This window comes from Podarcis pityusensis (genome assembly GCF_964106645.2).
Source record: "Podarcis pityusensis genome assembly, chromosome: 2".
Lineage (NCBI taxonomy): Eukaryota > Metazoa > Chordata > Lepidosauria > Squamata > Lacertidae > Podarcis > Podarcis pityusensis.
Window position 1 is genome coordinate 73321045 of NC_138029.1, and position 12485 is coordinate 73333529.

At 44.9% G+C, this 12485-nt stretch overlaps 1 protein-coding gene across 4 annotated transcripts in view; it reads right to left on the reverse strand.

Annotated features, from left to right (window-relative positions):
- The window catches only part of CACNA2D2 (calcium voltage-gated channel auxiliary subunit alpha2delta 2), a 529531-nt gene that overhangs the window by 113304 nt on the left and 403742 nt on the right, over nucleotides 1–12485 (reverse strand). For all 4 annotated transcript variants that reach the window (XM_080996409.1, XM_080996408.1, XM_080996407.1 and 1 more), the window contains 2 exons: nucleotides 9255–9386; nucleotides 8117–8174 (listed from right to left, as the gene is read on the reverse strand). In XM_080996409.1, the coding sequence (XP_080852535.1) occupies nucleotides 8117–8174; nucleotides 9255–9386 (190 nt within the window). The remainder of the gene's footprint in view (nucleotides 1–8116; nucleotides 8175–9254; nucleotides 9387–12485) is intronic.

The following is a 12485-nucleotide window of genomic DNA, read 5'->3' on the forward strand; positions in this document are numbered from 1 at the left end:
CTTACCAACTTAGTTACTTTCAACACCTGACAGTTATGACCACAGGTAAAGTCAATTAAATCAAATAAACTTTATTTACACCATTCATATAATATGGACTAGGTGAAAACAAGGCTATCTTATAGCCAATTCTTAGAAGCCCCCTCCCCCTCCCAAATCTGCTCAGTTTCTAATGGAGTGACTGGCTAATCCCATACTGCCAACAGGGCAGGTGGGTGAGTTGCCACACCTGAGCTGAAGAGACTTCCTTTAGAGTGGTGCCACCTTATGAAGATGTGCATCTTTGTGACCACATGCTGAGCATTGGTGACACACACAGGGGCACATTTCCACATGTCTTCCATCTTTGCAAAGAGGGAGGAGGAGGACAAATGGACTTCCTCCTAATATTTGGAAGTGTGTCAGTGTCATGCATATTAAGAAATGCTAGGAGCAAGGGAGAAGAGTAGTTTTGAGGGACCGGTGGTACCCACCCTTGCAGTGCTTACTGCTGTCTATTACTATGTGTTATTTATTTCCTAGGAACTACAGTTGCCTGAGCACTGACGATCAATAGTTCATTTATTAATTTCATAACATTTCTATACTGCTTGACTGCAGAAAACCTCAAAGCGGTTTACAAAAAGACAATAAAATCAAGAAACATTTACAGTCCTCCTTTAAAACATACAAAAGTTAAAATACTTAAAAGAGATTAAAATTACCTCATTTACTTCTTATCTAATATGAGTGCATTAGAGGAGGGTTAGGGTAAGGAAAACTCCACTTAGCTGTGTTAAAAATTCATTACGCTGTTAAATTATAAGTAAAGCTTGAGACATAACTGGCTGATGTTTCCTCCGATGTCTACACAGAGCCTGATCCCTCCTTCAAAGAAGCTAGAGGGAGATTTGGTGGCACTGGCTGGCTCAAACAGGATCAGTCCCAGCATGAATTAATTAGTGCTTAATTACTGTCAATTACTCAGCATTACTGGGAATTGCTTGCAAATGGACAGCCTTTGATTGCTAATCCCAATTACTAATGTTATCTAATTGGGAGTGATTATATTTTCTTTCGGTGTGATGTGGGGCTTTATGCTTCATGTGCGGCAAAGAAACACATTGCACTCTCTTCATGCACAGTGGTATATGAAACAGACCTTCCCACCATGCCTTCCCTCTGTTTGTGCCCTTCTGGGACGAGACTGCAGTGCCACAGACCATGTGGGAATTCATCTGGAATCATAGAAGCAAACGCTGCCCAAGGTTTTTGAAGTAGCCCCAAAGGACGCATGTAACCTGGGCTGCTTTCATGGTAGAAGAATAGCACCCCTGAGACAATGTATGGCCTTCATGCAGCTGCCTGATTGCATGGAAACCTCGGCACAACCTTTGCATGATTTCTTTCCTTCATTTTTCTGAGGGAGAGAAATTCCATTAGCAAGGCTTCTGCATGATCAGGCAGTTTGTGCGGAGGCCTGGCTCATACTGCTTAACGAAGATGAAGGGGGGTGGGGGTGGCAGCAAGCAACTCCTTCATCATGCGAATGCTCTAGGAAATGTTTGATCTGGAGAAATAATTTGTCCTGCCTGTTGAATTTAAGCAAGAAAAAGAACGATGGCAACAGCTGAAACCAGGAGTTCAAAGCTATGTTTATAATTTTGTATAAAAGGATGTTCCCAAGTTATTACAACGGACAGACACAGCACTGACACCAAATGTCCTCCTGTCCAGATTAGAGATGGAAGTTAGGATATCAGCACAGCAAGTCTGGCTTAGAGAGAGCAACTCTGTTTCTGGTACTGCTGTAATTTAACTCTGACCTGCCCTGTAACATTAGGCTGATTCTGGAGTTAGCAGAATTGGCTCTTCTGTTGTATCTGGGGAAGATAAAACCAGATGAAAAATAAATGTAGTTTAAACAGGAACAGAAAAACTGGATTATGTTCCCCTGTGTGTATATTATGCTTCAGGGGAAGAGGAAGTTATTTCTGTCATATTTACCACAGAGAACCTCCATAAAACAGCGCAAAGGAATTAAGGTTGTCCACATTAGATCAGACCTTAATTCAGTTTCATGTGACTGAGCCAATCCCATTTCAATTAGACACTGATCCAGATCATTTTGCACTCTATCAAATCCATAATTCTGATGTTGTGTGAGTTCTCCTTGCTGTTATCCCAGCGTCACTGGTGTGAAAACATACAGTGCACTAGAAATATTTCTGCTTAAAACACTTAAGACTGCAAATAAGTCACACAGTAGGCTAACACCAGAATGTGTAGAGAGTGTTGAAGGTTGGCCAGAGATTGCAGAGAATGAGAGTGAGCCCAGCCTCTGGGGTTGGTGGTATATGACAGAATCGTAGAATTTTAGAGTTGGAAGGGTCCGTGAGGATCATCTAATCCAACCCCATGCAATGCAGGAATATAAGGTAAGAAGGTTAGGACAGCAGGCAGGGCGAGAAACCTGATTATTAATGATAACTAAGACCACTTGAAACAGGAGCAGAGAATGAGGTTAGGGCAGGGCGGCAGCTGTCTGCTGTTGGTTTGTCACTGTCCCTTTTGCTCTTATGTCCCAGCTAATCCCCCTCCACCGAGATTCAATGAAGACCTTAGTATCATAATGGAATGCAAGGCCTGTCAGTCTTCTCTCTGCTCTATCCCTAATAACTTGAGGAAAGTTAATAATTAATGTGGAACACTCATCAACAATTAACCAGAGTGGCAGAGTCATTAATTTTCTGACAAAGGAAGTCCAATCACTGCAAGCACTCAGTGCTATTTGTCACAGCATGGCTTAAAGTAAAATTGCCCGTTTGGTCAGCTGATGTCTGAGATTGTAAGACAAGTGAATATACAGTGAAAACAAACAATTGAATAATTGTTTTCTGTTTTTGCTGGTGCCTATTATTTGTAAGCTTATGTATCATTTCACATGCGCTGTCCGCTCAAGACAACTCCATTTACACAACTCCCCCCTCCCCACTGTTCACACACTCTTGGTCCATTCACACATGATTCATGCAACAATATGATTCACACATCCCATTCACATGCTCAGTAGAAAAGAGGTCCTAAGAGCCCTTCCTTGATTTTCCACACAGGATGAGGTTGCCAGAGATCCCATGAGAGTAGCCTGCAGCTGCACAATAAATCTGAACCAAGCCATATTCTACTTGGTCTCAAAGTCAAATAATCACCTCAGCCCCGTACTTATTTTTTCCTTCAACCAATAACTATGTACACCCCCTCCCCTAGAGAAGCTGAGCAACAGGATGTGGCAGAGAAAATGATCTGCTGTCTCCTAGAACCTGTTTTGCGGCACCTCCAAGGATGGTGTTGATAAAGCTAGCCTTGGCTTAAAATATCTGTGTTGCACTGTGCCAGAGTGGAGGCCTTCAGAACAGAGGCTGCAATATGCCATCTTTGTCAAGGTTCTTTAACAAAATCTGCAGGAAGCTGCCGCTCCACAAATAACTGCATTAGATGTCTTTCTGTTAGAACGGCACATAAAATGAAACAGACCACAGTGAAAGGTAAACCGGGGAGGTATTTATTTATGGCTCCTAGGCAGCAGTTTCTCAGAAAAGGCAATTTCTTTAGTGTGCTCTTAAAAGAAGGAATGTTTTTTTTAAAAGCGGTTTTCACTTTTTAGAAAAGAGGAAGCATCTAGTCTGGTGCTTTGCAATGTGTGGCATATGCCAAGTGCCCCATTCATGTGGCTACCTATAGATCTTCTAGGGTCAATTGTCTTCTAAGCAAATATAAACACAAATGCAGACAAATTACATGTTCACATGCACAAGATACTACTACTACTACTACTACTACTACTACTACTACTACTAATTTATATGCCTCCCATCTGACTGGGCTGACCCAGCCATTCTGGGTGGCTTCCAACAAATTATATAACTACAGGTGGAAGGTAACAGCCTACCCCATATGGCACAGATGGAGAACCTGTGGCCCTCCAGCTGTTGTTGGACTACAACTCACATCATCCCTGGCTTTGCTGGCTGGCTGGGGTGGATGGGAGTTGGTGTCTAGCAACATCTGGGGAGGCCATGGGTTTCCCATCCTTGTAATAGGGCCTAGCCCAAATTTCCTTATGGAGAGTGGTTATGAGAGATTCATGCTCAAGACCACAGATATTTATGGCTAGTCAAGGCCTGCGGTGCTGGTACAGATTTTCCACAGGTCCAAGAACTTGGGGGGCTTATTCATTTATTTACATCCCAGTGCAGGACTCATGGAGGCTTGCAACATGAATGAAAAGCAGATACAATTTTTAAAAACCCACACCAATTAGTTATATTTGTTAAACAAACAAGCAAACCGTTAAGTTACCATCTCTAAAACAGCACTGAATCAAAACACCAAAACATTTAAAAGCATAGCAAGAGGAAAATAATAATAACAACAACCCCACCAGTAAAATATCCTGCCACAACAACCAGTTAGAGGCCAAAGGTCAGTCTACAGAAAGTTATTTGCCTGCTGGTAAAAGGAAAGCTGGGGGGGGGGGTAGCAGCCTAGCCTCCTGTGAGAAGGAGTTCCACAATCTGGGAGCAGGCACCAAGAACCAAGAAGGCCCTCTCCATAGCTTTCATTGGAGCTTAAATGGAATGAAGCTAAGCTGTTTCAAAAACTCAGATCCACCTCTTTTGAGTGGCAGGTGCAAAGATCCACCTGCTAAAAGAAAACATTTTCTTCATAGGTGATGTGCAGAAGAACCAAAATAAGTCCCTTCTTGAGACCTCTCTGCCAGGTGCCTCTGCTTTCAAGTCTACCACCATGCAGTTGCATTAATGCATGTGCAGAATGGAAAAGATCAGACCCACATTGCACACACAGAGAGAGCCTTATCCATCCTGCAGGCAGCCCTGTGGCGACTGTGCTTTGTCTGTCTCCCGATAAGCGGGGACCTGAAGTTTAAAGGACAGACTTGAAAGGAGCTGCTGCTGTTTATGTATATGAAGGCTAAAGGGAAAAAAGAAAACTGCCTCCGACTCAGATATTTTCTCTCTCTTTGTTGCCCAGCCAGGGCTTCCTGCTCAAGATCCCCCATTCCCACCCCACTGTCTCTGCGTGGCTGGTAAATACTTGTTTGAACTTGTTTGAGCAGCCTTTTGGGTGGGAGAAAATGCCGGCAACAAAAGGAATGTCATTTACCCCATGGGAAAAAGAGAGAGAAAGACCCGTCTAGGACACGGGCAAAATCAATGTAAAATAAGAACAATGTTTACCTACAATCTAAAAGTAGCATGCTACAAAACAAAGGCGCCGTAATTTCTATTCCACCCCCCCGTGTATGTTAAGAGCGTGCGCACACATGAATATTCTGTATGAAGCAAAGCCATACCTGTTCTGCTCATATACAAGAGCTCCAAAATAAATGGAGGAAAATTAAATCCTAAGCACCCTGCACTTGCACAGGCGTAATTAGTGCTGCCAAGCTAGTGCCTTTTACCTGGGCTAATCGTAACTGATTCAATCATGCTTAACTTGGTGTGTGGCTAAATTGACGCTTGCAGCTTTCACTTAAATGTAGTCTGTCGCCGTGTGCCACATTTATCTTCCTGTCCTTCTGGCTCTGCTCCTTGAGAGTTATTTGTTTTTCCTTTTCCATTTCTCTCTCTACTCCCTCCCCCTTACAGAAGATGAGAGCCCTACCTAAAGCTGTCTGTGAATAAGGGCTAAATTTACAATTGCAACTTCAGTGGGGAGGGCGGAAGAGCCCTGCCCCATTTATCTGTATCTAAGGTTATAATCTATCTATCTAACCCCCTCTGCCTCTCCTCTCCAAAGATATACAAAGGGAGGGAGGGGGAGGAAGCTGATGAGAGCCACAGCTTGGATGCCTCTGCCTGTGTTATTGTATCCATTTTCCAATGGCAACGATGTGTGAAATGAAAATTGGACAGAGCTGGCTGCTCACAGACCTGGAATTTCATACAGACTAGTTGAGGGAAGGAGGGAGCAGAGACACAGAGAAGATATCGGAGATGGGAGGGAACGGGAGAGCCTGCTGGATGGCTCCATGCACCCATGGTCTTGGTAAATCCCGCTCCAGTTTAATAGACCCTCGTAGTGGCAGTGCTGAACATACTGTGCTCATTTACATTTCATTACTCAGAACGCTCTGTTAGTTTCTGGTAGCTGAGACAATTTACAGGGGCAGAAAGGTTGAAGACAAACTTGAAGGCACTCAGGAGTTATCCCCTCCCCACCCGCAATGCCTTTTGCTAAGCAGAACGCTGAGGCTCTCTGCCACCTCCTGCAAGCACACTTCTAAAGGCCAGCACATGGGACTGACGTTCTGTGCTCGTATCTGGTCTCCACCTGGGATAATCTGCCACCCAGGTGCCACCCAGAGCCAATAGGGTCTGGCCCTTTTCTGAGACAGCTGCTCCAAAGGCCTGTTCAGATGCTCGTTTATTTGCACAATGAATAAATGCACACTTGATGTTCCCTTGTTGAAGGGGATGTAGATGCATTCACTCCAGGTAGCACTTTTATGGTGAGGAAGATGTTGCACTTTTCTAGCACTTAACGTTGTTGCCAGGAAATGGAATGTGTGGGTTGGGGGAGTGGGGGAATTACGTGGCCTCAAATAGCTGTCTGCAACACGCAGGCAATCACCTTTAACACAGTAATTGCACAGGCAATAACAGCACTAGCTTTGGGTGGGCGCATTACTTTTTTTGTGTGTGGCTTTCCCCCCCTCCGTTCTTTGCTGTTTTGGCATTTCACAAATCAGAGTCCTCATCTGCATCTCTGCCACGAGGTGCTGTGTGTTTCCGCCTTCCCTACCTTCAAGCGCTTCCAGCATTTCTAGTTCTTTGCAGCATTTCCTCTCAGCTCTGCTTACACGTTTTTGCCCAGTGAGAAGAAGATGTCCTTCCATGACAAAGCCTTCTCTCCACTGTGAGTCTATTGCTTCTCCCAGAAGCTGTGCATCCAATATCACAGCTATGGATGAATACTATGCTATTCACCCCTACCATTAGGCAGAGGGAGAAGGTTGCCTTTGCTGGGGAGCATCAGTGTCAGCTTTCTGAGCCATTCCTCCAGAGCTGGTACCTGAGGGTGGGGTGGCGATTCTTGGTTTTCACAGGAATGGCTGCTTGCCTGTCTTGATCTGCAGGCCCAAAGGAAGGCCTGCACAACTAGTCTGATACAGGGATACGAAAGAAACATGTCAAAAGTGCCAGTTCTAGTGCTTTATTAAAGAAATGTGTAAACTTACCTGCAGTGCCCTGCTGCCTTTATAGGCTTAGGATGGATGCTGAAGCAGCAAGCAGTTCTCATGAATTTCCCACACGCGGGAAAGCATTTAAGCATTACTTATACATAAAGCAAGCTATGAAAGCTGGCATCAATAGCCCTTTCCAACTCCCAGAAAAGGGAGTAGCTGACAGTCAGCCAGTATGAGAAGCCGCCCCTCGCCTAACTACCCATGCATCCCAAACCCACAGATAAATATACCATCAAAGCGAGCCAATCAGCATATATCAAAGCATGTGTGGCCATTCTTGCAGCAACAAACAATTAGTCTCAGGGTTATCTTGACTACCAAGATGGCGTTTACAGGCCTTACAAAACATTTTCATCATTTGGTTCTACACACTGCCACCTTTTTCCATAGATGGTCCCTTGGACCAAGTGAGCAGGCTGAGAGAATTCTAGCCTGGACCGTGCAATTCAGCAGGTATCATGTGTGCGTGTGCATCCACTGCTCTGCTGACATGAGTCGTGGTGGCTCAGCTGTTCCACTTTGGTTAAGGCTTAACACTGAATACAGTTTGCTAGAGTGAAGCACTTTTAAAGATCAGCTAGCACCAGAGTAAGAGGTGAAAGAACAGGTGCAACTGTAATTTGAAAAACATGCATGGGTGTAGTCAACTAAGATTTACTCAGAGTAAACCCTTTACAATTAATGGACCTAAATTAGTTATGATCATAAATTTTAATGGGACTATGGTGAGTAAAAGTTAGTTGAATGTGCTTAGGTGTGCTTAACTCTACATTTTAAATGATAGGCCCCCTGTTATCAACTCTGAGACTATTGTTCCTGTGGTATGCAACCCAGGATCCACCTACTTCAGTGCAACTCTTTACTTACCAAGGTCTTCGTCGGACATCGTACAGGTCAATCTTATTGGGCATCCTCCAAGGAGTGGCTTCAATTAGAAGAGACAATTAGAAGTAATATTAGAAGAAGCACAGCTGATGCCTATACAGGGAAATACAAATAGTGGGGAAGGAAGGCAGCAAAGGGTACATGTGGAAGCCCACCTGCTACAAGTCAATGGCAAGAGAGATGATTATGCAAAAAGTGTTATCAGTGGCTAATTTAGGCTGATGCAGGTGGTTTCTCTGCATAGGGCACCCAGCTGAGGGGACACAAAATTGAGAAGATCCATAACCAAGAAGATCCATTTAGGGGAGCCAAAATTTGGCCTTGTACAGGGTGCCATATTATCAGCGGCGGAGGAAGCTGCTTGGGTGCCTGGGGCGGCGTGCCCAGGTGCAGTGCCAGCCTCCCATAGGGGCGGGGTGCACTGCAGGGCCTCCGGAGTCTGCCTGCCTCTTCCCACTCAGCTGCCCTGCAGCTGGGGGGGGGGAGGCAGCGGGCGGACCATTTGGGCAGTGGGGAGCCTGTGCGCGCCCAAGCCACCATGTCTCTCCTAGGAGAGACGTGTGGCTCAGGCGTGCTGCAGGCCCCATGGTGAGTGCTGCCTGGCATTTTGTCACTCCCCTCAGTGGTGACACCTGGGGCTGCCTGCAACCCTGCACTCCCCTTCCTCCGCCCCTGCATATTATGAAAGATTACCAAAGTCTGCCCCTGGTGTTATCTGGCAACAGGAAACAATACTACAGGCCAGTGAAGATGAATTCATATGGATGCTATTGAGGGGAGGGGTACATGGAGTTCTAGGGGCAGAGGACTGTGGTCCACAAATCACACTAAACACATCTAGCCATTGGCCCATATTGTGAAATCCTGGATGGAATGGAAAGACAGGAAAGGAAGGGATGTGTAGCTATCACTATCCTCCATCCTAAGCAGCTCCTGTTAGTACTGAACCCAATAGTGAAATCCAAACAGGACTAATATTCAAGGACAAAGACACAATGGGAAAAGCTGTCCCCCGCCACTTCCTCTACTCCAACTACACCAGTACATGTATAATTGTGGTGTCATTGCTCTGGCCCATATCAGTAGGTTTCCCCCTCTTTCACTTTAGAATGGCACAAACCTGGGTAGAAGCGAGTCACGCCTGTGGCACTCCCAAAGACTTGCCATAGCAGAGATGGATCTTCTTTTCGGTTTTCAACGAATACATCCTCCAAGGCGTCAGTCCAGTTGAGTTCGTTAAGGATTACTGTGGCTGCAAGAAACAAAAAGAAAACAAGATCAGTGTGCCTAGAATTTGGACACCAAAGGGCAGATTCTCTGTAATTTAGAAAGAAAACACACACAAGATGCTTCCACAAAGCTATATGGCCACAGAGGTGCGGAACTTCTTTCTACACAGCCCAATTGATGGAGTTGTTGAAATGCTAATAATTTGCTGAGTTGTTGATAATTCCAGTTGAAGAATTATGATTGACAATGCTCATTATCCCTGATTGTTGGGCTAACTGTCAACAGTCCTTTCGCAAGAAGCAGCTGCACAGGAATTGCATCAAGTGTATTCATGACCACACCTTGCCATTACTACCAGTGCTACAACTGCACTAGTAGGAAGACCAGCCATGTTAATAACTTCATGAGTAACACCTATGAATGTGTCTACACCACTAAACACCATCAAATGTATTTATCTGTAGTACTGGGAACTAGCTGATAGTTGGGTGTTGGTTTTAATGCGTTACAGGTGGTGTAAATCATGGGTAGTCAAACTAAGGCCTGGGGGCTGGATCCAGCCCAATCGCCTTCTAAATCCAGCCCGTGGATGGTCCAGGAATCAGCGTGTTTTTACATGAGTAGAATGTGTCCTTTTATTTAAAATGCATCTCTGGGTTATTTGTGGGGCATAGGAATTCATTCATTCTCCCCCCTTCAAAATATAGTCTGGTCCCCCACAAGGTCTGAGGGACAGTGGACCGGCCCCCTGCTGAAAAAGTTTGCTGACCCCTGGTGTAAATCATGACATTATCTGTCCCATCAGATTCAATAAATAGCACAGAAAAATCCCCAAATAGGACTAGAATAAGACTAAATTGATAATATTTTGTCATTTCTTCCTCAAAAATGGAGACAAACCCAGTCCCAGTAGTGTTTACACTTAGATCAGTGGCAGAGGTTTTTTTTTTTGGCCGCCTTTTGTAGCATGTGATACACAGAGATAAGCAAACGGAACAATGAACTCCTTATGCCACTCACACCAGTTATTAGTAATATGAACTTAATTGTACTATTGAGACTGAAGATTAGCTTTGGGTTGTCTCTTAGCACCTTGCAGATATGCAGACTGCCATACCCTGCTCATGTGAAGCCACTCCACAAATCCACAAGTAAAACACCCACCCACCCCCTGACTGGATGGAAATTATATTCCAGGCATGAAGAATATCAAAGCCTTCTGAAGAATAAGAGTCAGCGCACCATGAAGTGCATTTGTCCCTCTGGCCACCCACAGCAGATGGGAAATAAATTGCCTGCATCCCCTTTAGGAACCACAGCCCAGTTTCTCCCCTCTAAGCCAGTTCCAAAGAGACATTGAATGAAGTGGGGGGGGGGGGGGAGAGAAAGACCCTACTGGGGTTGGTCCCATTCTGCATTCATGGTGGCCCTCGTGTCTAATGCAAAAGCAATTAAGACGCCAGCAAACAGAGGTTTTAAATTATTCAGCTATTAAGGAAAGTGATAAGCTCAGAGCAGCCTGACTCTGTGATTAATCAGCTGGGGCCAGGATTTAAGGAATGTGCAAAAGAACAGGCACTTGGTTACTTGTCGCTGCCAGCCTGCTCTTTCTTTCATTTTTTTAAAAACCTCTCTCCCATCCAACATGCCTCTATTAACAGCACTCAAGGGGAGAAAATCAAGTGGAGAATTTCCTAGAGAGCTGCAGTCAGAGCTGAGGTGGGGGAAGTAGTTCTTTGAGCACAGGTTGGCAAGATGAAAAAGAGGTGTGAGCCCCACTAGTCATCATCATTCTAGTCATCCTCTCATATTCATTCTTCGAAGATCACACATTCTTCTGCAGCAGAGGATTTCAGGGCTTTCTATGAACAATCAGGAAACACACCTGAGGGCAGCTGAGTTTGTGGCATCTCACAGCCAAGAAATCGGGGCATACAGGCAGGCTCTGAGAAGGGCTCAAAGTATCACAGAAAAGCACCCCAGCATGAATTAGCAATTGCTAGAGTCATGGTCAAGGTGATAGATGCAAGACTTATGCTATGACTTTGTCAGTTCACACTTATAGCTCTTTTTTCCAGCTAGACTTTTGGAAAGGTTCAAAGCACAGGTAAAACAACTCATTTCCTGCTTCCTGATGCAGTTCCTGTGGGGGAATACTGGAGTTTATTGGGTGTGAGCTCTGGCCTGATTTCCTAGATGCACTCATGTACATCCAGCCGCTGTATCTATTATTATGCACATGCATTTCTGGGGCTGCAAAGGCATTCCCTCTGCATGCACCTTTGAGATCACGCTCCCTAAAGAAGGGGAAATGGCTTTGACCTTCTCTCTTCAGTGCTTGGATGATGACTCAGAAGGGATTTCATAAAGCTAACAACCATGCCAGAATGTTAAAATAAAACGTAAGAGATACTCCTTTCACTAGCTAGTGTCAAAGAGTTTATCTACGGAGCTGTAGTGTGGTGACACCTGAACATGGGCGAGCATGCCACACCGTCCAGCTCTGAAGAGGGCTTTAAGCAACGGCTTAAGAACTGCCTTCTAAAAAGTGGCAAAAACCACAAACAACACACTGCTGGAGAAATGGAATGAGATGAGTGGGAAACTAAGCATTTTTATTTGTATGCAAAGGCAGGCTAAATGGTTATTTCGGGTGTTCTCTAATGCAGCCACTACTTAAGTAACATGCTGCTATTTCTGAGGTCAATGGAAAAGAAGACAGCACACTTCAAAATGTAGAGCAACTGCCAGCATGGTGGATCAGAGTGTAAAGCCAAGACCAAACGTAGCTAGTTACAATTTGCCAATGTTGTTGCTCAGCTCACTCTGCTCAGCTTCTACTTCAAAGGTGAACTACTGGCTTCATGCCCATCTTTTACTGGTTAAAAAGAAAAAAGGTAAAGGATCCCTGGACGGTTACGTCCGGTCAAAGGCAACTATGGGGTTGCGACACTCATCTCGCTTCAGGCCGAGGGAGCCGCTGTTTGTCCAACAGACAGCTTTCTGGGTCATGTGGCCAGCATGACTAAACCGTTTCTGGCACAACGGAACACTGTAACGGAAACTGGAGTGCACGGAAACGCCATTTACCTTCCTACCACAGTGGTACCTATTTATCTAC